Here is a 25,041-nt window from a genome sequence, read left to right as displayed (position 1 = left end):
CATTCCAGGTGATCCTGACTACGCCTACAGCCCTCAAAGTGGAAGGCATCGCCGCCTGGATTCATGACACCCACGCCAAGCCTATAGACCCGCTCTCGGACCTTGTTACGTCCTCGACGGGAGAGGCAGCAACCTGGACAGTTGACCGGACCAAAGAAAACCCTCTAAAACTTGTTCTACGCCGTCAGCAACCTAAACTGTAACTATGACACCTACCTCCTTTATAACTCTTCTACTCTTATGGATCCCTTGTGGGGAGACCCAGGCGAACCCGGCAACATCCCCTTTCACTTGGCGTTTCTTCCTGACTGAGAACTGGACCAATTATGCTCAGACAGAACAAAAGGGCTATGTATTAGGCACTGCTGACTGTCCCCCTGGGGGTTGTAACACTCCCATCCATCTAAATTTCACTGATTTTAAACATCAGCCAGGAAAAGCAGCACTCGCAATTTGTTTCCTCTTTGACCAAACACTCTCTTATTGTAATAACTCATGGGTAGAACAAAGTGTCGGCTGTCCATATAGGTCCTGCAAAATCCACACCGTTAAAATCTTAAAAACTTCTGAGTCCCTATCCAGTCAAACGTGGCAGTCACACAATTTCTTTAAAACCACATCAGGCTACACCTGGGTTATCTGGGACCCCTGGGACTCCCACTGGACTTCCCAGCAAAAAGGGGCTATGTACTTGACTTCAGGAACTACCTGGCCTAGTAGCCATCTCTTTCTCTGGCGTTCCCTTGTTCAGATCCAGACCACCCTACACGCGGCTATACAGAACCAGGAAAGGGAATTAAATGTCCAGCTTTCAACTTTAACTCCTACCCACCCCTTTTCCTGGTTATCCCTATGAAGAGAAGGGTTAGAAATCGCAAACGCCACTGGCCTAGGCAGTCTCTCTGCATGCTTCTTCTGCGCGGCTCTAGGGCGACTGCCGTTAACCGCAGTTCCACTTCCAGGCCCGTCTAATGCTTCTCTCAGCCTAAACCCTAACAATAGCCACATACCACCCCCGATCCCTGACGTCCCCTTGTTCCTAAACCCTGGACAGACACAAGTTTCCTTTTGTTATTCAAATGCCGGCACTACCCTCTGTAATACAACTTCCACTCCCAACTCAACCCTCTTTGCCCCTCCCAGTTCTTTCTTCTGGTGCAATGGGACCCTATATAAGAACCTTTCCACTCAGGCCACTATAACCCTACTGTGTCTCCCTGTCACACTAGTCCCCCAACTAACCTTGTGCACCCCTGCAGAATTTTCCAGGTGGGACTCCGCCCCTTTCCCTAGACCAAAACGAGCTATATTCCTCCCCCTAGTAGCTGGAGTCTCACTCACCACGTCCTTAGTTGCTGCAGGACTAGCCGGGGGAGCTTTAGGTCACTCCCTTATCAGCACTGCAAAAGTCTCTCATCAATTCTCCATAGCTATGGAAGCTTCCCCCGAATCCCTTGCCTCATTACAGAGACAATTGACTTCCCTTGCCCAAGTTACTTTACAAAACCGCCGTGCACTAGACCTGTTAACGGCCAAAAAAGGAGGGACCTGTCTTTTCCTCAGAGAAGATTGTTGTTTCTACATAAATGAATCTGGACTCGTAGAAACGCGAGTTCAACAACTACATAAACTCAGCCTAGAATTGCAGAAACAATAATTCACCTCTGCTACCAACAGCTGGTGGAATTCCTCCATGTACTCCCTTCTAGTGCCCCTCATAGGACCATTCATAAGTATACTTCTCTTACTCACTATAGGACCATGTATAATAAACAGATTAACAAACTTTGTAAAAGAAAGACTCAACACTGTCCAGCTTATGGTCCTGAGAACCCAGTACCAACCTGTACTCACCAAGACTTCCAAGTCAGACATATAAGACCCAAGATCGGCTCTCAAGATACTAGAGAGAGGGGGGAATGAGGAGTGGAAAAATACTGAATATCAGAGGTCAGAAAAGTCAGGAAACTCCCCTTAATGCTAAAACAACAAGGTTATCTGGAAAGTCCCTAGCAGGGCAAGTGGCCGTTTGTGGTTTGGTCAAAGGGCGGGAACCAATGAACAACTGACTAATGTTTAACTTTAAATGTCAGCCAATTGTAAACCTACAACTGTAAAAATCCCCAGTGACTCTGTAACTTGCTGTAACTTGTTTGTGTCTGACTATAAAAGACGGCTGAACACCGAGCTCGGGGTCTCTCCCTAGGATCGGATACCTAGCTGGAGGGAACCGAGTTCCAACTCGAAATAAAGCGATCCCTGCCGCTTGGCTTTGTTTCTGGACTCTGGTAGTTGCTTTCGGGTCATCGTGGGTCTGGGCATTACAATTCCATTCAGTTTTATTGAGGTAGAACAGCTGGAATTACTAAAAAAAAAAAAATTCTTAAGGCCACATTTTGAATCAGAAATGAATTATAAGTTTTTTTTTTAAATTGAAGCCAGTTTGAGCAAGAAAATTATAAATTTTTCATATAAAGTTCAAACATTGTAATGAGGCTGCAGCATATGATAATTATATTAAGCAGACAAATTATTAAATATTTTAATTCCATATAGATTACCATCTCATCTTGCTATCTTTACTCTCTCAAAGTAATGTCTAGATTAGTATTCATCTATTTTATTAAGAAAAATATAAAGGGCTAGTATAAAGAAAACTGAAAACAGTAGGCCTTTACTCAGTCAAAATTATACCTTAGTGTACACTGTCCAGAGAAATAATCCCTACAGAAATTAATTTCAGGATGATCTGTATGTGAATCTTCTCTTTCATAGTCTGGAGACATTTTTGTTTCCTTTTTTGGATTTTATCTTATTAGAATGTCACATTTATTATGTATTTTATGTGTGACTCCTTTGGTTTAGAAAAGTCCTATACATATTTAAAATAATAAATATGTATTTTTAATCCCTTTAAAAATGAAATAGCCAGGTGTAGATTTTTTTGTAGGCTTTTGCTAACATATCTCATAACAAATATCAGTTGAGAGCTCAAATTCAAAATTAATGTTATTTCCCACTAAAAATCGAATATTCTGTTACACTGATTTCTTCCCATCATCCTATATCTTACCTAAATTAAATCTAAGTGTTTAACAGCACAGATTTGTTATTCCCATTATGTGAATGAGAGTAGTTAAGGTCAAATTTGGTATGTATTTCAGCAAGATGTCCCATTTGGGAGAAGATTCAGAGAATGTCATGTATAATCTTTGAACTATTCTGTAGAAAATCTAATTGAGAGCCCAATCAATTTTAGTAAGCAATTCAAACCATGCGCTACCATACCCAGCACTAAGAATACTTTTAAAGCCGCCTTACATGTTTGGCCAGAAGAAATTTACCATCGTCTTCTGTCAATAGTGTGCTGTATGTACAAAAAGCATTCTTGGCCAGGCACAGTGGCTCACGCCTGTAATCCCAGCTCTTTGGGAAACCAGTGCAGGTGGATCACTTGAGGTCGGGAGTTCGAGACCAGCCTGGCCAACACGGTGAAACCCTGTCTCTACTAAAAATACAAAATTCGCTGGGCATGGTAGCACATGCCTGTAATCCCAGCTACTCGGGAGGCTGAGGCAGGAGAATCACTTGCATTCAGGAGACAGAGGTTGCAGTGAGCCAAGATCATGCCACTGCACTCCAGCCTGGGCGACAGAGTGAGACTGTCTCAAAAACAAAACAAAAAGCATTCTTTTGCTTGACTGAATATTGGACACATTATTTTTTGAAAACCATCACACCACTGTTGTAAGTTGGCATTTTGCTGTAATTATTTCATACCAACAATGGCTGGTTATTAATTCAGCCTATTTAAAGTTCTAGTAATTGCATGTGTGTTGTGTATAAGCGATGTTTTATGTTCTTTTAATTGAGAGTACAATCAATTCTCCTAGTAAGCAATTCAAACCACGTGCCACCATACTCAGCACTAAGAATACTTCTGGATTTGTGGTCAAATTCTGACCTTGCATTAGTTTTCTGTTGCTGCTGTAACAAATTACCACAAACTTGGTGGCTCAAAAAACAAACAAATGAATATATGATCTTACATGTAGGTTACAAGTCTGACATGGGGCTTACTGGGTAAAATCTAGATTTTGGTGGATGTTGTTGGGGAGAATCTGTTTCCTTACCTTTCTAGCTCCTAGAGGCTGCCTGCTCTCCTTGGCTCCTGGCCCCTTCCTCCATCTTCACATCAGCAATGTTGCATCTCTCCGACCTTATTCTGTAGTCACTTTTTCCTCTAAGTCTCTTCTTCTGCCTTCATCTTCCATTTTTAAGGACCTTTTGATTATACTGGGCCCACCTCAGAACCAGAGAAGCTCCTTAATTTAAGGTCAGTGTATTCTGACCTTCAATTTCACCTGGGACGTTACTGCCCCTTTGCTGTGTAACCTAACATATTCACTGGTTCTGGCAATTACGATATGAACATCTTTGGTGAGCCATTATTCTGCCTACTGCAGACTTAGCAACCATGTTATACTATTATCACAAGCTTGCCCATGGCAGCTTTGGAAATCAATGCCTAAAACTGAAAATAGTTTTTCTACTTCTTAAATCAAAGACTGCATTTTTACAACAAATGTAAAACCGATGGAATTGCTCTGTTATTTCAACTTTCTTACTTTCTTCTGCTGTAGATCAATACTGTCTATAATGCTAGTCATTCAATAGGACTTTTCTTCCCTAGTACACACTACCTGAGTCCTATTTACTTTTCTTTTTTTGAGACAGAGTCTCACTTTGTTGACTAGACTGGAGTGCAATGGCATGATCTCAGCTCACTGCAACCTCTGCCTCCCAGGTTCGAGCGATTCTACTGCTTCAGCCCCCAGAGTAACTGGGACTACAGGCATGTGCTACCATGTCCAACTAATTCTTGTAGTTTCAGTAGAGACGGGATTTCACCATGTTGGCCAGGCTGGTCTCGAACTCCTGACCTCAAGTGATCTGCCCACCTCAGTCTCCCAAAGTGCTGAGATTACAGGTGTGAGCCACCATGCCCAGTGCTATTTACTTTTTAAAAACATTTTGTGTATCATTTTTTAACTTTATTGTCCATTAAATTATTAATATCCTTTGGTTCCTCCATCTCTGATATTGATCATTTATTTCATTACTTTTTATCCATCTTACATGTTCAGCCAGAAGAGACTTACCATTGTCTTCTGTAAATATTGTACTGCATGTACAAAAAGCATTCTTATGCTTGACTGAATATTGGACATGTTGTTTTTTTAAAAAACATCACAGCAGTGTTGTAAATTGGCATTTTCCTGTAATTGTTTCATACCAACAATGGTTGGCTATTAATTCAGCCTCTTTAAAGTTCTAGTAATTGCATGTGTGTGGTGTGCAATTGTTGTTTTATGCTCTTTTAATTGAGAGCCTAAGTATTTCTGTTCTGCAGGAACTAAGCATGGTCCTGCAAGTGACGTGGCATACTGTCCAACCTAGAGCCTGGTGCACCGCAGGTACCCAGCAAATGATAGGTTATAACTGCTGCAGCAAGGCCGGACACGGTGGCTCACGCCTGTAATCCCAACACTTTGGGAGGCCAAGGCGGGTGGATCACATGAGGTCAGGGGTTCGAGATCAGACTGACCAACATGTTGAAACCCTGTCTCTACTAAAAATACAAAAATTTAGCTGAGCATGGTGGCAGGCGCCTGTAATCCCAGCTACTCGGGAGGCTGAAGCACGAGAATCACTTGAACCAGGAGGCAGAGCTTGCAGGGAGCCGAGATCGTGCCACTGCACTCCACCCTGGGAAACAGAGTGAGACTCTGTCTCAATAATAATAATAATAATAATAATAATAATAATAATAATAATAATAATTGCTGCAGCAATGCATGGCCTCCCCCTTTTCCCTCTCATTCTTCCCCTGCCCTCTGCCAGGAAACACCTCATCAGACTCCCCACTGGCCTCTAACTATTCCCTGTCCTGGCTTTCCCTGTCACCATGTCCCTCTTACGTAGAGCGAACTTCCTCTTCTGTAGAGAACTGGATTCTGGGCAGGAAGGTGACAGCACGATGCTAGGGTGGGAATCTGGCTTTAAAGCCAGAGGCAGTTGCAGCATCAGCAGGCCCTGGGAGCTAGTTAGAACTGCAGACTCTCACCCCAGCCACCACACTGCAGTAAGGTGCCCAGGTGCTCTGCACACACTAGAAGAAAGTTTGAGAGGCACTGGCTTGCACAACCTCACCGCTTGTATTAGTTTGCTAGGGCTGCCACAACAAAATACCACAGACTGAGTGGTCTAAACAACAGAAAGTGATTTTCTCACAGTTCCAGAGACTGTAAGGTATTCAAGATCAAGGTTTGGACAGGGGCGAAGCTTCTCTCCTTGGCTCACAGATGGCCACTCTCTTGCTGCCTCTGCACAAGGTCACCACTCCGTGGGCGCTCATCCCTGGTGTCTCTCTGTGAATTCAAATGTCCTCTTCTTGTGAGGGACACCAGGCAGACTGGATTAGGACCCACTCTAATGGCTTCTTGAAAGACCTTATCTCTGAATGCAGTTGCATCTGAGGTCCTGGGGGTTAGGACTTTAACTTAACAGATGAATTTTGGGAGGGACACAGTTCCCTCCAAGATTTAGTTCATAATGGCACTTTAAAGAAGAAGAATCTAAGGCTCAGAGAAGTATGTCACAGTCCAAAATCACAGTACAGGCCAGGGGATAAGGGTTTTATCTCTTGACAGAGCCCTCCCCAGGGGAAGCAATGAAGGACAGTGCACAAGAGGGCAGGGAATGGAGTCTGCTGTCTGCATTTAGGTTTCAGCTTTGCTTCTGTTACTTTTGAGAACTTGAGTAAGTGCCCTAACCTCTCCAGGCCTCAGTTTCCTTTTCTGTGAAATGGGGACGATAAAAGGCTCTTCCAAGCTGGTTGTGAGGATTCAGTGAGCAGGAATGACAGAATTCATGTGAATAGCGCCTGAGGCCCCCTGATCCCACTCTGCCTCTTCTCTTTCCCTGCTATCAAAATCTGCCCTTATTTACAGCTGGCCAAAAATGCCCAATTATTTTCTCCAGGTGGTTTGCAGTTTAATAGCTAGAAAAACCAAAAGCTTTTAACTCTCACGGTGGAATTGTAGGCATCGGCTAGCAGGTGCATGCAAGTCTTGGCCATGCAGGAAGACTTTCCTCGATGCTGAGCCTGAGGCAGGAACTGAAAGGGAAAACTTGCTGATGTGCCCTTCCGCTCCTAGTTCCTGGAGGTTCTCACTTCTAAATAATAGGCTGCATATGATTTGATTTCATTTCACTCTAAATTGCTCAGGCTGCAACTAGGGGTGCAAGGTGGAGTCCTACAAATCAATTCTGCTGTGCAAATAAGCAGGCACTTGCTTACTTGGGAGCGCTTAGAAATGAGGCCAAGCTACGAAGTGTTGAGGAAATGATTGCAGTTTTCCTTTGGGGTCAAACTGGGTTTGGAATACAAAATTGTTTTCAAATATTTAGTTTGTCCTTTCAATGTATGTACCCTGCGTTCTATGAAGGTCTGCTCTAGGCAAAGCACTTTGCTAAGGCTAGAGTGGGAAGACGGAGAGAATGTTTCTCCTTTCCTGTGCTCACAGGAGCTCAGGGCAGGAGTGCAACTAAGAACTAGTAATGGGGCTTGATAGACAGAGGTTCAAGTTGGGGAGGGCAGGGACAGGTCAGTCTTCTTAGTCTAAGCTGGAACATCACTGTCCTGGGACAGAGGGACTCCTTTTACTATACTTTATCCATCCATTTAATTTTTTGGAAAGGCTGCTTTAAATCCTGCCCCTATTGCATGGCCAGTATTGGGCTTCCCATCCTTTTCTGGAGTCAGCATAGCAGGTCAGATTGAGGCAGGTTTTTTTAATCTGGGGCCAGCCCTGGCTTTGGTGGCAAAATATCCTCCCCAGGTCTGGGGCCAGATTCCTAAATGAGGTCAAGTTGTCCAGTGTATGGATTTCCCTTCTGTTCCCCCGCTGGCTTTTGACGACATCAGTCCCCCCAGTTTTGCCTGCTGGAATGCCGGGATCCACAGAGAGAAGGGAAGTAGTCACAGACTGTGAGTGACCTTTTCCTCCAGCTTCTGTTCAGCCACTGCCGCTGTGGCTGTCACAGGGTCTGTGCTCTCCTGCAGCCCTGCCCGGCCTCCTCCCTGCAGGCCACCGTCCCCACATTCCCAGTGCTCTGAAATGTTTCTGCTCTCACTGGCCCCTTGTCACAAAGTCTCTTGGTTTATTGGATCTGCTAGTCTAATTCATATGAAGGAATAAATAATGATTAATGGAGTCTGCATTGTAACCAGTGGCCAGTGCTTTAATAAATAATTATAAAACAACGACTTAAAAAGAAGAGAGAAAGAAGCTTGAAAGGTAGAAGGATAGACCCAGTGTGGAGCTCCTGGGAGCTGTTATTTCTGCTAGAAGGCTTTCTGAGTCCCGCCAAGCACATGCCGTCCTCCTCCACAGGGATCAAAGGCTGAAAGCCATTGGCCTATTTGCCTCCTTGTCATCAGCCTTGGTGGGGTAGAAATCTGCAACTCAAGATTCCTGCTGCCCATTATAGAAATCTGTCCACCATAAACCGGGGCGTCAGTAGAATTGAATGGTGAATCAAAAACTGGAACAAATCACTTTAATTACCTAAGACCCAAACCGAATTCATAGTATTTCTTCATTGGACCATGAGCCAACTTCATTATATCCCCTCCCTCTAGTTGACCAGTTTAACCCAGAACTGAACTAAGAGTTCTCTAAAACTTGGAGCTACTGCTGGAGGGAATGTTCCAACCATTCAGCTAGCCAAGCCCTCTCATTTTACACAGAGGCCCTGAGAGCTGTGACCCAGGGCCTCAGCTTCACTTTTATCAAGGCCACATGATGCCTTGGGGGCCCAGATTTGACTCATTACTCTGGCAGCCCCTCACCTTCTGCACTGTTCCATGTGACTACTTGACTTGGAACCCCAAGAAATAGCACAAGGCTGGGCACAATGGCTCATACCTCTAATCCCAGCACTTGAGGAGGCCAAGATGGGAGAATCACTTCAGCCTAGGAATTCAAGATGAGTCTGGGCATCATAGTGAGACTTGTCTTTGCAAAAAATAAAAAATTAGGCTGGGTGTGGTAGCTCACACCGGTAATCCCGGCACTTTGGGAGGTCGAGGTGGGTGGATCACTTAAGGTCAGGAGTTCGAGACCAGTCTGGGCAACATGATGAAACCCTGTCTCTACTAGTAATATAAAAAATTAGCCGGGCGTTGTGGCATGCGCTTGTAGTCCCAGCTACTCGAGGGGCTGAGGCAGGAGAATTGGCTGAACCTGGGAAGCAGAGGTTTCAGTGAGCCGAGATCACACCACTGCACTCCAGCCTGGGCAACAAAGTGTGACTCCGTCTCAAAAAAAATAAAAAAATAAAAAAATTAGCTGACCATGGTGGCACTCCTGTAGTTCCAGCTACTCAGGTGGCTAAGGTGGGAGGATCATTTGAACCCCAGGAGTTTGAGGCTGCAGTAAGCCATGATTGCACCACTGCACTCCAGCCTAGGCTTCAGATCAAGACCCTGTCTCAAAAAAAAAAAAAAAAAAAAATAGATAGCACAAACTCTGGTATTATGTATTGTACATTTTTTTAACAGAGAACCTCTCTTACACTAAGAAGTTGGCACCCCGAATGAGAAATGGGTAGCTAGATTGAAGTTCCTCTAGCCTTCCCCTCACAGCCCTAGAAATTCAAAGGAGAGGCTTTGCAACTAATTGTGACCTGATTTAGGTTATGATTACTAACATTATCATTGTTATTATTTGCTTCAATTACCCTACTCATTTATAATTTACGTTTCAAAGGGTATGGCAACACTTATCTAAATCAGTGGTCCTTACCTGGGGGCGACTTTAGCCCCCAGGGGACATCTGGCAATATCTGGAGACATTTCTGTTTGTCACAACTTGGGGGGTAGGGTGCCGACAGTGTGAGCTAGTGGCATTCAGCAGATAGAGGCCATGGATGCTGTGAAAGGACGCACAGGTTGGCCCCCACAACAAACAATGATCTGGCCCAAAGTGTCAGTAGTGTCAAAATTGAGAACCCTTGGTCTAAATCAACAGAGAAGGGGAAAACAGGTCTCCTTTCATCCTACTACCTCAACAAATTAAACACCACTTTTGTATGTTCCTCCCAGCCTCTGCCCCACGGTGTAAACTTCAATTTCCCAAGCTCTTCTAACCATGGCAGGAATACAGTTTAAATTCCACGTTTCTTCACTTCTTATTGCTTCCTTGGCTGTTGTCCCTCTGGCCTCATTATCTTCTCACCACTTTTAGTGGATGTAATACAATACTCCAGGCAGGTCGATACCCCGTATTTCACCTGATCAGTTGAGGTTTCTCAGTGGGGGTGTTTTTTGGGGGGGACTTGCCAAATGGGCTGCATGGGAGTGGCAGTGGCTTGAGTAGCCCTGCTGTGGGCAGCCACCTCCTCTTCCTGCAGCCCAGGCATCAGCATCATGGTCCTCATCATCAAAAGCCCTTTATGAAGCACCTTGGTGAATATATCCTGGCACGGGGACACCTTCTGCAGAGTTCTTCCCACCAGCCCCTGACATGCAGGGCTTGCTGGCTCAGACAGACAGCATCTATGTCAGCTCACCAAAACGGCATCCAAAAACTGGGCTGTAGGCCCCAGGCAGAGGGGTACGAAAACGGATTCTTAGGCAAGATTCATGCCAAGAGTAAGTACGCCAGGGAATGCAAAGACAGGCTGGATTCCCAAAGGGAGCCTGGCCCTTGAATTCCCTCCTCCAGCTGGCTGGAGGCTTCTTGGAGGATGTGGGATTTTAGAAGCTACTGTGAGGGAAGGAGAGAGTGAGGGGAGCAGCTTAACCGGTCAAGGACTTGGGGTCAAGCATTCCAGGCACACAGTGCAAGGCCTGGAAGATGTCTCTCCAGAGACCTTCATGCTGCCCTCCTGTCTCACCTCAGTGTCCTTTTCCTTTTGCCTCTGCAGGTGTTCCATGAGCAAGGCATCCTCTTCGGCTACCGCCATCCACAGAGTTCTGCCACTGCCTGCATCCTCAGCCTTTTCCAAATGACCAATGAGACTCTCAACATTTGGACTCACTTGCTGCCCTTTTGGTACCTTCTGGCCCCCTTGACCGGCCTGTCTCCTTCAGGAGCCCTGGAGACCAGGGTGTCTTAACACAGCTAGTGTTGAGATGGCTGAGATTCTGTGCTGGGGTTTGGGGATCCCCCATGGGTACACGTGGGTGAAGGGGGTGTGTGACAGAGGGAAGAGACATTGGGTGTGCCACTGGAATGACCTTTAAGGCATGGACTGGGGTAGGATTTGAGGGGAAATCCCAAAAGTGCCTCAGTCCTTCCCAGCTCCCTGCTCTCGTGCCTGATATGATAGCATTTACCTTCATCTTCTTCAGTCTTGGACACTTCCCAGGTTTTTCAGGAGCCTTGGTTAAAATGTCACTAGTTTGAGGAAATCAACCTCTCTGAGCCTCACATTTTCCTACCTGCAAAGTAGGAGTGATGGTCCGCACCTCCCCAAGGGTTGCTGTGAGAGTTTCGGGAGAAAACATTAGCAGAGGCACCTGGCACAGAGCTCTGGGTGTTCCGTCATCATTCTGGGAACCATGGCAACTGGGAGGCACTTCATCTGGCAGCCTGTAGGTGGAGCCAGCTAAGAGCAAAGCTCTGGGAAGCCTGTGCGCAGAAATGGGAGTTGCCAGGGAAGCGCTTAAGAGGGGCCTTGCTGAGAAAGGTGGGGGATGAAGGCCAATGTCACACACTGCACACCGTTGCTTAATGAATGGAGGATGGAGACAGGGTCAAAGCACCAAATCACAGTGGATCTGAGCTGGAAGAACTCAGAGGCCATTCAAGCCACTGTCCCACTCAGACCACCATTGGTCGATGTAGACACAGCCGAGAGAAGGGGTGGCGTCCTTATGTCAGGCAGGGGCGCTGTGTCACAGGCTGGTCACTGGACTCCCTCTAGTCATGGTGAGAAGAGATTAGGAGTGTGCCATGCATGCAGATGGGCCCAGGCTCCCGGCACGGGAGCAGCCAGCCCGACTAAAAATCAGAAGACAGACCCGGGGCCAAAATGCAGGGGCAGGCTGTTTGGTTCCAGCAGCCAGCTCAGTGGAGAGAGGAGAGAGCTCAGTCTGGTGTGGACTAGGGTGATCTGTAAAGGGGCGTGGCAACCCTGGGCCTGCGGACTGGGCAGGGGTGGCAGCACAGCCCTGCTTCAGGGGCCATTTGTCATTTTTAAAAGTATACATGCTTATAAATTATAACCCTTCAGAAGGGAATAGAATCAGGCTCTGCCACTGGCCCCAGTTCTCCTCCCTGGAGTGGTCAGGGGGACCTGCTTCCTGTGTGTCCTTCTGCAGCTTTTCTGGGGACTTAGGAGCATCTGTGCTGTGAGTGTCCCCAGCATCTGCCTCTTTCCCCGCTGCCCTCCCCTTACTTCCCTCCCTTGGAGATCTCACTCTGTCAGCATCTGCAATCTGCATGTCTCCTGGACTTTGGAACATCTGCCTGGTGTTCCATTTTCTGGATGAATCATGGTTGATTTAGGCTGTTTTGAGATTTGAGCTGCTAAAAGGCTACCGGCCTGTCCATCCCTGCTTGTGGGTCTTGTGCTGCATGCATGGATTCCTGTAGGGTGATTTTTTTGCTATTTTACAGCTGAGCCAAGCTGGGTGAGCCGCACCCCCCTCACCCCCAGCACTGCCTATGCACCTCTACACTGTGCCAGGCTCTCAGAGATGATCCTGACTGAGCAACAGAGAGTAGCAGGAAGGATTTGGGAAGGTCTGGATCAAGATGCCCTAAGGAAATGGGACCACCAAAACATTGAAATGACTGAAGGATACGTTGAGAGAAACAGCAAATAGCTTAAGCTTTACTTCTGCTGGCACAAAAATGAAAAGACCACAAGTGTAGCTGGAAGGATTTAGCAATGCTCCTTCAGCTCCTGTATATGAAAAACTTTGTAGAATCTCCTTCCTTGGAGGAGTTAGTGGGAAAGGGAGCCAGTTCTCTAGGCATGGTTTGTGGAAGTGAGGTGTTCTGCAGGCGGGACCTCATGTGTGGATTGCAGGTCAGGCAGATCTGGTGAAGAATTGTGAAGTGTCTCTGCATAGAGATCTAGGCTTTGCTGAGAGTCAGCTGTGGGACTAGCTATTCAGAAAAGTGATTGTACTCTTAGTGGAGGAACAGTGTGGAGGAGGAGGGAGAAAATAGTCCTCTTGTCCTCTGGGCTTGCAAGGTTCCACCTGGGGCATTGCTTCTATTTGAGGAGCCTTCCTACAAGAGGGACATAGATAAACTACATGGAGCAAGGACAAACCACAAGGATGGTGGTAACGCCAAATTTAGATCCTGCAAGGAAGGAATGGCTGAAGGAACTGGGGTTATTTAATGTGAAGTTCAAGGAGGTGTGAGGGGGTTAGAAAGACTGCCTTAAAATATTTGATAGGCGGCCGGGCACAGTGGCTCACGCCTGTAATCCCAGCACTTTGGGAGGCCGAGGTGGGCAGATCATGAGGTCAGGAGATCGAGACCATCCTGGCCAACATGGTGAAACCCCGTCTCTACTAAAAATACAAAAATTAGCCAGACCTGGTGGCGGGCCCCTGTAGTCCCAGCTACTCGAGAGGCTGAGGCAGGAGAATCACGTGAACCCAGGAGACAGAGGTTGCAGTGAGCCAATATCAGTGCCACTGCACTCCAGCCTAGAGACAGAGCAAGACTCCATCTCAAAAAAACAAAACAAAACAAAACAAAAAAAAACAAAAAAACACATGCGCGCGCACGCGCGTGCGCACACACACACACATACACATATGTTAAGCTTGTTTTCTATGATCCTGGTGGAGGGAACTAGGCCAATCAAATGGAGATAGATACAAGGAGGATAGATTTGAGCCAGTGAAGGAGAACTTTCCAGCCCTCAGAGCTGCCTTGGGACGTAACGAGCCCCCCATCCCTGGAAGCACGCAAGCTGAGGCTGGAGAATCGCTAGGGGATTGGACTAGATATACATAAAGCTTCTCTTCTTACTTCACCTGCCCATTCCCAACATACTGCCTCCCAATTAAAAAAGGAGCCGCTACCTCCCTAACACACCGTATTTCCCCAAAGTGAGAACACAAAGGAATTGGTCATCGCGAGGGAATGGAGACAGTAGATAGGTGAGGATCTAAGAGGAGCTTCCATCATGGAGGGTGAGTGGGCCCTCTGTATTCCTGATGGAGGGTGAGTGGGCCTCTGTGTTCATGATGGAGGGTGAGTGGGCCTCCGTGTTCATGGTGGAGGGTGAGTGATCCTCTGTGTTCATGATGGAAGGTGAGTGGATCCTCTGTGTTCATGGTGGAGGGTGAGTGGATTTTCTGTGTTCATGGTGGAGGGTGAGTGGGCCTCTGTGTTCACGGTGGAGGTTGAGTGGATTCTCTGTGTTCATGGTGGAGGGTGAGTGGATCCTCTGTGTTCATGGTGGAGGGTAAGTGGGCTCTCTGTGTTCACCACGGTGGGTGAGTGGATACTCTGTGTTCATGGTGGAGGGTGAGGAGATCCTCTTTGTTCATGATGGAGGGTGAGTGGACCCTCTTTGTTCATGGTGGATGGTGAGTGGGTCCTCTGTGTTTATCGTGGATGGTGAGTGGGCTCTCTGTGTTCCTGGTGGAGGGTGAGTGGATCCTCTGTGTTCATGGTGGAGGGTGAGTGGGCCCTCTGTGTTCATCGTGGAGGATGAGTGGGCCCTCTGTGTTCATCGTGGAGGGTGAGTGGATCCTCTGTGTTCATGGTGGAGGGTGAGTGGGCCCTCTGTGTTCATGGTGGAGGATGAGTGGATCCTCTGTGTTCATGGTGGAGGATGAGTGGATCCTCTGTGTTCATGGTGGAGGATGAGTAGGTCCTCTGTGTTCATGGTGGAGGGTGAGTGGGTCCTCTGTGTTCATGGTGGAGGGTGAGTGGACCCTCTGTTTATCATGGAGGGTGAGTGGGCCCTCTGTGTTCCAGGTTCTTTGCATGGAGGTTTGTGACCGCACTGTATGTGACAGACATCGAGAATGACAACTACTCCTGGCCCATGCTTGTGTACATGTGCACCAGCTGCGTGTACCCGCTTGCGTCCAGCTGTGCACACACCTTCAGCTCTATGTCCAAGAATGCCCGGCACATTTGCTACTTCCTGGACTATGGCGCCGTCAACCTCTTCAGCCTGGGTATGTGAGGCCTTGTTCTTGCTTTCCTTCCCCTGCAAGTGGGCTGTTTGCCCCTTCTCCTGTGAGCTAAGGTCACTGGAAGGCTTTGATGAGTTTGCAGAAGAGTCCAGGGGCCAGTGCCCCTGTCCAGTTTCCCAGTGGGTTTTTTATAAGAAACTGTCCATAAGCACACTGCTAAATATTTAGCCACAACAGCCCTGATCTGCAGTGTTTGCCAGTTTCTATGGTGTAAATCTTCCCATCATAGCCAGCTTCAACCTACCAACACGACATCACAGAACACAAGGGTGGGAAGAAATATGTGTAGCACACCATTACAGAAATTCCACCATGCAGATACAGTAGATGTAGTCATTGAGTACTCAGTACTTTTGTTAATAGGATTTATTTAATTGCAAGTTTATGTGATTTAATTTTTAATGATGGCTGTGTTCAGCACTCAGCTCTCTCACAGGCCAGAATGAACTGACTCTAGTACATCAGTGCTGGTCTCTGTCATGCCAGGCAAGAGGAGGAGGGTGAGCTCATGAGCCTCGTATGTCCAGAGGCTTAGAGCAATCAGAGAGATGCTCAGAGTGTGCGGGGATAGAGCAGCAGCCTAAGCTGGTGAAAATGGGTACTGACCGTCCCCTCTTCCTTGTCTTTTTCTTTGACTATGATGCCCCCTCCTCCAGCCTTTTCTCCTCTCCTCCCCTTGTGGGCATGCATGTATCCCTAAGGATATGAGTTCTAGATTCTTCCTCCAGGTCCCGTTCTAGGTGAGAAAACCAATTATTGTCTTCCTTGCCCAAAAGGTTGTCCACGAGGAGCCTACCTCCATCCTCTTTCTTCATATACACACACACTCACACACACACTCACGTACTGACACACATACACACAATGCACTCACACACATACACACACTCACCACATATACACAATACACTTACATGCACACACTCCACACACATACACACCACATGCCACACATACTCACACATTGACACACATACAATACACTCACATACACACACTCACACCACATACACACAATACACTCACAGGCACACACACAGTCTCAGACACTACGCACACACCACACATACTGACACACACACAATACACTCACATACACACACAACACATACACACAATACACTCACATGCACACACACATACTCTCAGACCCTCCACATACACTCACATCCACATACACACCACACATACTGACATATACACACAATACACTCACATGCACACACACATACTCTCAGACCCTCCACACTCACATCCACATACACACCACACATACTGATATATACACACAATACACTCACACACTCACACCACATACACACTCACATGCACATATATGCACACGTACTCTCAGACACTACACACACATCCACACACTCACACTCTCACCTACATCACACACACGCACCACACACATGCACATCACACACACCACATACACACACACACCACACATACACACACACATGCTCACTCACACACTCACACACATACACACACATTTTCCTGCTTCACTGCCCACTCCTCAGTGCTCTGCTGCCCAGTCCGCAGCATTCACCGGACCTTGCCCCTTTCCGTGTGAGCCAGGCTTACCCTCAGGGTTTGATGGGTTTGCAGAAGAGGGCGGGAATGTGCGTGCCCCTGTCCAGGGTCCCAGCCTCCTGACTGCTGAGATTGACACAGGGGTACTTCAGGCCTCCTCAGTGCCCCTCTCTTTCTCTGGTCCCTGTCACATCCCTCCCTCCCTCCTGGGTCCCCTCCCACCCTCCAGATTCCCTCTTACCCTCCATCCCTCCATGTCCCCCCTCCCCTGGGCTGGCTCCCCTGTGGCTTCTGGCACACATGGGCGGGGAGGCTCAGAAGTAGTCCTTTGACCTCTCCTCTCACATGATCTGGCTCCCCAGGGATCTCGTCCAAGCCTAGTGCAGCTCTTCCCACCTCCGGAGAAGCCCTGTCTCCAGTGTAGACCTCTTACCTGAGGTCCACACCACCTCAGAGCCATGAGACCAGAACTGTACCTGCTCCTGCCCCGCCCCTACACCTGCTACTGTTCTGTGTGTCCAGCCTGACTGACTGATGGTCACGCCCCTACTCCTTCTCCCCAGTCAGAAGCCTCACTAATCCTCGGGGTCCCCTTGCTCTCACTCCCTGCCCACGCCCACCCTCTAGCCAATTTGTTATCAAGGCCAGGTGACTTCTCTCCTACCTGCTCTAAGTGGCACTGCCCCTTCGTCTTGACTCAGGCCCCGGCCTCTCACTTGCAGTTATCACAGCCTTCTCCACCTCCCCCGGCCCCTGGAGGCTTCCACAACACCTTCTACCACAGGTGTTCCCAGGCTCCCAGGGGTTCCTCCGTCAGGCCATCCTGTGCGCTTTCACTAGGTTTTAGTCATCAAAATCCTTCATTGACTCCCTTAGTGCCTGAAAGAGGAAGTTCCCTTTCCTTAGCCTGCACCCAAAGCTGAAAGCCTCCCTGCCCTCAGGCTCCTGTCAGAATCCCAGATGACCTGCCAGGCTTTGTTCCAAGATCAGCTCCTGTGCCTTGTGCTCCACCCGTCCTGAGCACCTGCCCCACACTGCCTCAGGCTCTGATCTTTTGCTTCTGGCTGCGGTTCTGGGAAGGGACAGAGGCTCCCTGGCTCTTGTATGGCCCACAGCTTGCCCCAGGTGGCATCTGCTGAGCGAATGCATCCCAGTCCAGAAGGCAACCCCCTCCCAGTATGGGGCCAGACGAAGGGCTTGCCTGTCCCTCTGGAGGCAGCTTCCCACTGAAATCTCGCGGGCTGCCTACTGGAGCTGGGAACATGGGACCAGGAGGCTTTGGTGTTCACCCTCTTTGCCTGTGTGGCCAGCTTCGCTAGATCCACCTGTCAATGGGATAAAAGATAGAGATCAACCTGTATGGCCCAAGGCCTTGTTCAGCCCTGAGCTAGGACTCCACGGTTCCTGATGTCTTTGGCATGACAGGTGTCCTAGGCATGGCCATCAGGCCCTGGGCTGCCTCCCTTGGGGGATACCTCAGGAGGTGAGGGTGCAGGTCCAGGCCTGTCTCCCCGGCTGAAGCACCCCTGGCCCCTTTGAAAAGGACAGTGATCTCCCCTGCTCTTCCAAATAAATGCTTCAGCAAACAGGTCTCTAGAAGGTCCTTAAGCAACCCTTCTCTCACAAACTCCAAAACCTAAAACACAATGCAACACCCAGCCTCTCAGCTGGCCTGTCCCCCAGCTGCTGATATGGCATCCTTGTCTCAGCAAGGCCCTCCCTCCAACATTGATCTTTCTACCATGAGCACCCATGTCCCTGGGCAAGTGAGATGTGCACACTCTGAGTGGAGCTCGGCTCACTGGGTATGTCATCGTGGACCACAGCATGTGGCTAAAAGCGGGGACTGTCACTAACCTGCCTGGGTTTGAAGCCCATCTTTGCTAACTCCCTAGCTGCAGGACCCTGGGTGAGTGATTAAACCTCTCTGTCCCTCTGCTTCCCATCTGTGCAATAAGGATAAGTACAGAGTTATGAAGGAGAATGGTTGAAGTGTTATGTGATGTCATATATGTAAAGCCCTTGAAGCAAAGCTAGGCTCACAGTAAACTCTCAGGATGGGATTTGGGTGGGCAGAGAAGAGAGAAGAGGACATCCTGGAAGGGGGAATGGCCCCAGCAAGGGCACAGAGCCAGGACTGTGGGAATGATGAGGGCCAAGTCAGATGCTGGGGACGGTCTTTGCAAGGGGCCTACATGGTGCCAAGGCCTGGCTCTTCTCCCATGGCTGGCATTTCTTCCCCAGGCTCAGCCATTGCCTATTCTGCATACACGTTCCCAGACACGCTGGTGTGCACCACCTTCCACGACTACTACGTGGCCATGGCTGTACTGAACACCGTCCTCAGCACAGGCCTCTCCTGCTACTCCAGGTACTGGGTCTCTCTGACCTCAGATGGGAGGGGAGGGAGGGTCTTGCGTGCAGCTCCCTGCACTCTTTGAGGGAGCTGGGGAAGAGGTGGGCTCAGTGGAAAAGGTGCTTGGGAACCTAAGACTCTGTTCCAGGTGGACTTCCTATTGCTGGCAAAACCAGCTTCCTGGGCATGCAAGATCCAGGCCTCCATGCTCAGAGAGCCTCATACTTGCTGCTAATACTCTGCTGCTTTTTTTATTTTTTTGAGACAGTCTTACTCTGTCACCCAGGCTGAAATGCGATGACACAATCTCTGCCCGCTGCAACCTCCGCCTCTTGAGTTCAAGTGATTCTGCCTCAGCCTGCCATGTAGCTGGGATTACAGGCACCTGCCACCACATCCAGCTAATTTTTGTATTTTTAGTAGAGACAGGGTTTCCCCATGTTGGTCAGGCTGGTCTGAAACTCCTGACCTCAGGTGATCTGCCCACCTTGGCCCTCCAAAGTGTTGGCATTACAGGCGTGAGCCACCATGCCTGACCTGTTTTTTTTTTTTTTTTGAGACAGGGTCTCTCTCTGTGGCCCAGGCTGGAATGCAGTGGTGGTATCTCAGCTGACTGCAGCCTCGCCTTCCTGGGATTGTCTGCTGCATTCTTAATAATTTGTAATAATTTTTGAACAAGGAGGTCCCTGCTCTTTGATTTGGTACCAGGCTTCACAAACGATGCAGCTGTTTCAATTGCTGGACAAGTCACTTATCCACCTCCAACTTTAGTTTGCTCATCTATAAAATGAGGCTGTTACAAACACCCCTAAGGCAAATGGGAGAATTACAGGTAATGTACCCAGGACACTTAGCACAAGCCTGGCACAGAGGAGGTGCCCCACAAATGTGCGGTCACTAATGGTGACTGGGTGTGCCTGCCTCTGGGCATATGTGATGGATGATGGTGTTATTCAAACGCCCTATGCATCCCTCATCACTGTGAGTCAAGCCCAACTCACTGGCTCTAATTCCCACTGTTTTTTTTTTTTTTTTTTCTTTCTTTCTTTCAAGAAAACTCACTGGGGTGTGAGTGTAGAGAATGTTGTTATATTGTTATGGGGATAACTACACCTGTTTATTCAGCTCTTTGTAGAAGAGAACTGCCCAGAAGTTCCTTTTCCCTAAAATACTCAGGGAATCTCCCAAATGGTTGTGTTGGGGTAACAGCCCTGGCTGAATAGTGCCAAGGCCAGTACTTTTGGGCTGGAGGCCTTTGGTGCTGGTCAGGAAAGGTAGGCTGGCAGGTACATCTGAGTTCTCTGTCCTCCGCAACGGCAACTCCAGCGAGCCAGTGGAATCTCCTGGCCTCCACTCGCCCCCCTCTCCCCAGAAAAAAACAGAGAGGTGAAATATGCCCCATCTGGTAACTTCTCCAGAATGATTTTGTCTCCAACTTCCTTTGGGTGACCCTTGGGATGTGTGGGGTCGGCAAGTTTCACAAGGGAGAGCAGGCAAGTTTCGCAAACAGGACAAACCAGTTTTTTTGTTTTTGTTTTTTATTTTTAAATGGAAGGATAGATTCTGAAACAGCATTGGGAATACCTGTTCCAACTCGCTTTCCATTAGCCTGTGCTGAGGCGGGTTGGAAATATGGAGCTGCCTTCCATGGGAGTGAAAGTCTCTTTCTAGGAGTCCCTGCCATGGATGAAGGGAGGCGTAGCACACATAGAAAAGTAATAACGCTGCAGAAACAAGTCCAGCAGAGATGAAGCAAGCCCCGGAGGCCTGGGTGCATAGACTTGTGGACCGGCCATGGTCCAGGAACCTGGACACTCTTGGACCTGGTCCTTGGACCAGTCACTACTCCTGTCTGGTTGGCTCTCCTAGGCCTGTGTGGCTCTGATGTTTGAAATTTAGGATTAGACGGGGAGAGCACCATAGGTTGAGGGGGTGAATGAGGAAGAAAAGGCTTCGTGAGTGTGGAAGAAAGTCTCCAGAGTGAGGCTGGGCGTAGTGGCTCACACCTGTAATCCCAGCATTTTGGGAGCCCCAGGTGGGTGGATCACCTGAAGTCAGGTTTCAAGACCAGTCTGGCCAACATGGTGAAAACCTGTCTCTACTAAAAATACAAAGGTTAGCTGGGTGTGGTGGCAGGCGCCTGTAATTCCAGCTACTCAAGAGGCTGAGGCGGGAGAATCACTTGAACCCAGGAGGCAGAAGTTGCAGTGAGCTGAGATCATGCCCCTGTACTCCAGCCTGGGCAATGGAGCAAAGAAAAAAAAAGAAATTGTCTCCAGAATGGATGATCCAAGATAGTTTCCCCAGGAGCTCATAATTCAGATTCTTAGAACACTTGCTGGTTTTAATTTTGTTTTGTTTTGTTTTTAAGTAGAGACAGGGTTTCGCCATGCTGGCCAGGCTGGTCTCGAGCTCCTGACCTCAGGTGATGCACTCTCCTCGGCCTCCCAAAGTGCTGGGATTACAGGTGTGAGCCACCCTGCTCAGCCTAGATTGCTTTCTTCTAGCCAGGAGTCTTCCCGGATGGTTCAGATATAACAGATGGGGTCTTTTGGATGTGGCACACCTGGTGTCTTTGGAGGAACTTATCTGACAGGGCAGCTTTGCCAGACATCTCCTGGGTGCCTGAGTTTGGGGGCTTCTCCCTTTGCCAGTGAAATGGATTATTTATTTGTGGAGTACATCTGTGGCTATTCCATTCATCCACCCATCTACACGCCCACCCACCCATCCAACATTCCTTAAATACCTGCCATACTCCAGGTACCACGTTAGGAGCTGGGGGTGCCAGAAGGATGCCCTTACCTTCAGAGAGCACCCAGTGCTGTAGGAGAGACAGACTGCAGATGCCCCTAGAGGCCCATGAGGCCATCATTTCCTCTACAGTGTAGCGGGAGGGAGTGTAAGCAAATAATGATAAGGCAGAATGACACCTGCTGAAATACACAGGGTTCTGAGAAGTGGCATTAGGACCGGATATTGAAGGAGGTCGAACACTTTAGCTGAACAGGAGGACAGAGCAACCAGCCAGGACAGGGATGAAGACTACAGAGAGGGTGGGCCAGGGTCGGGAAGCAGCAAGGTGCATCAGAGTTGCCAGAGTCTGCAAGAGTGGATAGAGCAGAGCAGCTGCAGAGGGACTTGGATGGTGGGCTGGGGGCTTGTGGGTCCTATGAGGACTGGTCCTTTGCTCATGAAGGATGAGAGTCTCCTAGGGAAAAAAAAAATCCTATGCACTCAGCTTCTGTGCCCTGAGTGGTTTCCAGGCATGTTAACAGCCACAAAAGTGGGAGCTGAGGGGAGAGGGAGGTGGGGGCTATGCTGGAAGCCAAAAGGAGGAAGGGGGCACATGCCACACTCTTGCACCCAAAGGTAGAGTGGGCATTCCAGCTGTGGCCCTTCCAGTGCCCTTTGTACCTCGTCCTCACTCCACGTTCCCCTGTCTGTGGTTTTGCTGCTCTTACAAGCTCTCCTCCACTCTGTTCACTCCCTGTCTCTGCCTTTGGTGTCTGGAGAGTGAGAAAGCTGACTCGTGCAGAAGTGATGCTGGCCCTGAGTAACTTCAGGAGAAGTGGGTAGAGAGGAGGGTGTGGGCATCTGGAGGCCTGAATTTCAACTCTGCTCCCCTAGACTTGCTGTGTGGCCTCAGGGCAGTCACTGTCCCCCTGTCCCCTCTGGGCCTCAGGGTCTGCATCTCCAGTGAGGGCATCTGAGACAACATCCTCTGGGTCCTCTCTGGTTTGGGCATCCTGCAATGCCAATGCCTTAGTGTCTTCTCCAAGCTTCCTCTCCCAGCTGTCTTCCTCCCCCAGGCTCCACCTGTGCCTCTCCCTCCTGCTCCATCCAGCTGTAGTTGGGCAGAGCAGGAGAGAACCACCTTCCCCTCCCAGGAGCACAGGGGGAGACCAGGAACCTCAATATTAGCTTGATAGTTATCTGATGCTTGCCTGAAAATCAGGGTTGAAATGGCATTTGTTCCATTATAAGGCAGACCATTAAGGCTAATCTCAACATAGCTTTGTCGTACCCTGAGTGGTTTTTGGTTCTTACTATCATGGACTTTGGTTCAAATGAGTATGTTCCAGAAAACTGCCTTCTCATTCTGTAGCATTTGAGAGGGGAAATGAGAGAATGCATGCCTTCTTCATGGTTCTTGGAGCAAGGTGGGGGTGGCCGAGGCCCTGGCCTGCTCATGTCTGCACAGGAAAGGGCTGCCACTCTCTTCAGGAATGTCAGTTACACAGAGAGTGCTGTATATCACAAATCATTGTCCATCTCCATCCAATGCGTCCAACCATTGATTGCTTTTTTTTTTTTTTCAAAGAGCTGAGTGAAAAACCCGCTGGTCAGAGCTGTGAGGGCGAGAGATTAATTTTCACTCATGAGCTCTGCTGTAAGGACAGCTTGGCAGTTGCTGAGGCAGCTCAGAGGGGTGGAGCTGACCTGGAAGGGGTTTGAGGTCAGCGCAGGAGGTAGAAGGCTCAGCAGACATGGTTCTCAGACAGAGGCTCGGCCAGGTACGGGCGTGGGGAAATGTCCACATTCCTGCAGTTCTCCAAAATAAGACAACTCCTACGCAATAAAACAACCATAAACACCGCCCCCATGTACACACACACGTGCACTCGTGCGTGTACCTCTGCAATAGAATGATTTTTCCAAAGGCCAGCTAGTTTCAAGCCCTAGTTCCGGAATTCCAGTTGCCAATCCTTCCAGCTGTGTAGTCAGGGTTTAGAACAGACTGTGTTGAATCGACCTTCTCTTAACGAAGGCTTCTCCCGCAACTCAGAGTGTCTTGCCAACCTCGTTCTGAGCAGAGACCTGACTTCCTGCATAGCAGCCCCTTAGCCCTCTGCTGCGGGACTGCCCTACTAAGTCCGAGCAGGCTGGGCTGTGGGGCCGCGCGTGGGGCGCCTCTGAGGATGCTGTGGCTGTGGCTCTGCTCTGGCTGTGGCGACATCGCGTGGCCTGATGCGGAACTGCAACTTGGTAGCGGGCGGCCCTTCTCCCAAGCTACCGGCCCTTCTGCCTTTTTCTCTCTATTGCCGTCTCTCTTCTATTCTGCTTTTTCTCCTCTTTTCCCTCTAGACTCGGCTTTGCAGCTGGAGAGGCTGGTCCGTTTGCCCCTGGGGAAACACTTTATCAGGCCGAGCGAAATGTTGTCTCAAGCCACAGAAAATCCATGCTTTGGGGGATGGCCTTCGCCAGCCAGAGCCAGATTTCTTCGAGTGTAAGTGGCCACGGGGGCCCTTTAAGAGAGAGCCTCTCAACCCAGAGACGGCAGGCGGTGGCAGGGCACAGGGCAGGAGGGGGCGGCCTGCCGCGGCCGGGCAGGGTCTGCTGGAGGACTAAGAAGGCCGGTGAGGCAGGTACCTGGCTCTCGGGATGGCAGGAGTGTGTGTGCCCTCTGCTCCAGGGGCAGAGCGGGCAGGGAAGGGTGAAGGCTGGGCGGAGTCTGAAGCTACTCAGCCTACTGCCTGAGGCAGAGGGGTGACACTTGGGAACCAGAAAGCCCAGGGTTTATATCCTAGCTCTGCTTCTTATTGACTCATCTGACTTCAGGCAAATCGCCCAGAACCTGTTTCTCCCTCCTGTTCCTATTTTCTGGACCAACATAGATACAAGGTGGGGCGGGGGAGAGAATGGAGCTCCACGATGCATGTTTTTTAAAAGGTGCTATTTAGTCTGTGTGACTGTACCATGCACAGTTCTAAACACCTCACGAGCATCGTTTCATCAGATCCATACAACAAGGCTGTGACGAGGCACAGTCATTGTCCCTGTGTCACCCGTGAGGATCAGGAAGTACACAAAGGTTAGCGACCTGCCGAGGTCACGTGGTTGTGAAGGGCAGAGTCAGGATTTGAACCCAGTGTGTCCCGATCAAGCTCTC

At 49.0% G+C, this 25,041-nt stretch overlaps 1 protein-coding gene across 3 annotated transcripts in view; it reads left to right on the top strand.

The window, feature by feature from the left end:
* PAQR5 (progestin and adipoQ receptor family member 5) overlaps positions 1–25,041 on the top strand; it is a 109,375-nt gene that overhangs the window by 72,459 nt on the left and 11,875 nt on the right. For all 3 annotated transcript variants that reach the window (XM_010363648.2, XM_030930253.1, XM_030930252.1), the window contains 3 exons: positions 10,996–11,123; positions 15,027–15,232; positions 19,037–19,163. In XM_010363648.2, the coding sequence (XP_010361950.1) occupies positions 10,996–11,123; positions 15,027–15,232; positions 19,037–19,163 (461 nt within the window). The remainder of the gene's footprint in view (positions 1–10,995; positions 11,124–15,026; positions 15,233–19,036; positions 19,164–25,041) is intronic.

This window comes from Rhinopithecus roxellana, chromosome 5, assembly GCF_007565055.1.
Source record: "Rhinopithecus roxellana isolate Shanxi Qingling chromosome 5, ASM756505v1, whole genome shotgun sequence".
Taxonomy (NCBI): Eukaryota; Metazoa; Chordata; class Mammalia; order Primates; family Cercopithecidae; genus Rhinopithecus; species Rhinopithecus roxellana.
Note: the sequence above shows the minus strand (reverse complement) of the source record. Positions and strands in the feature narration are given on the sequence as shown.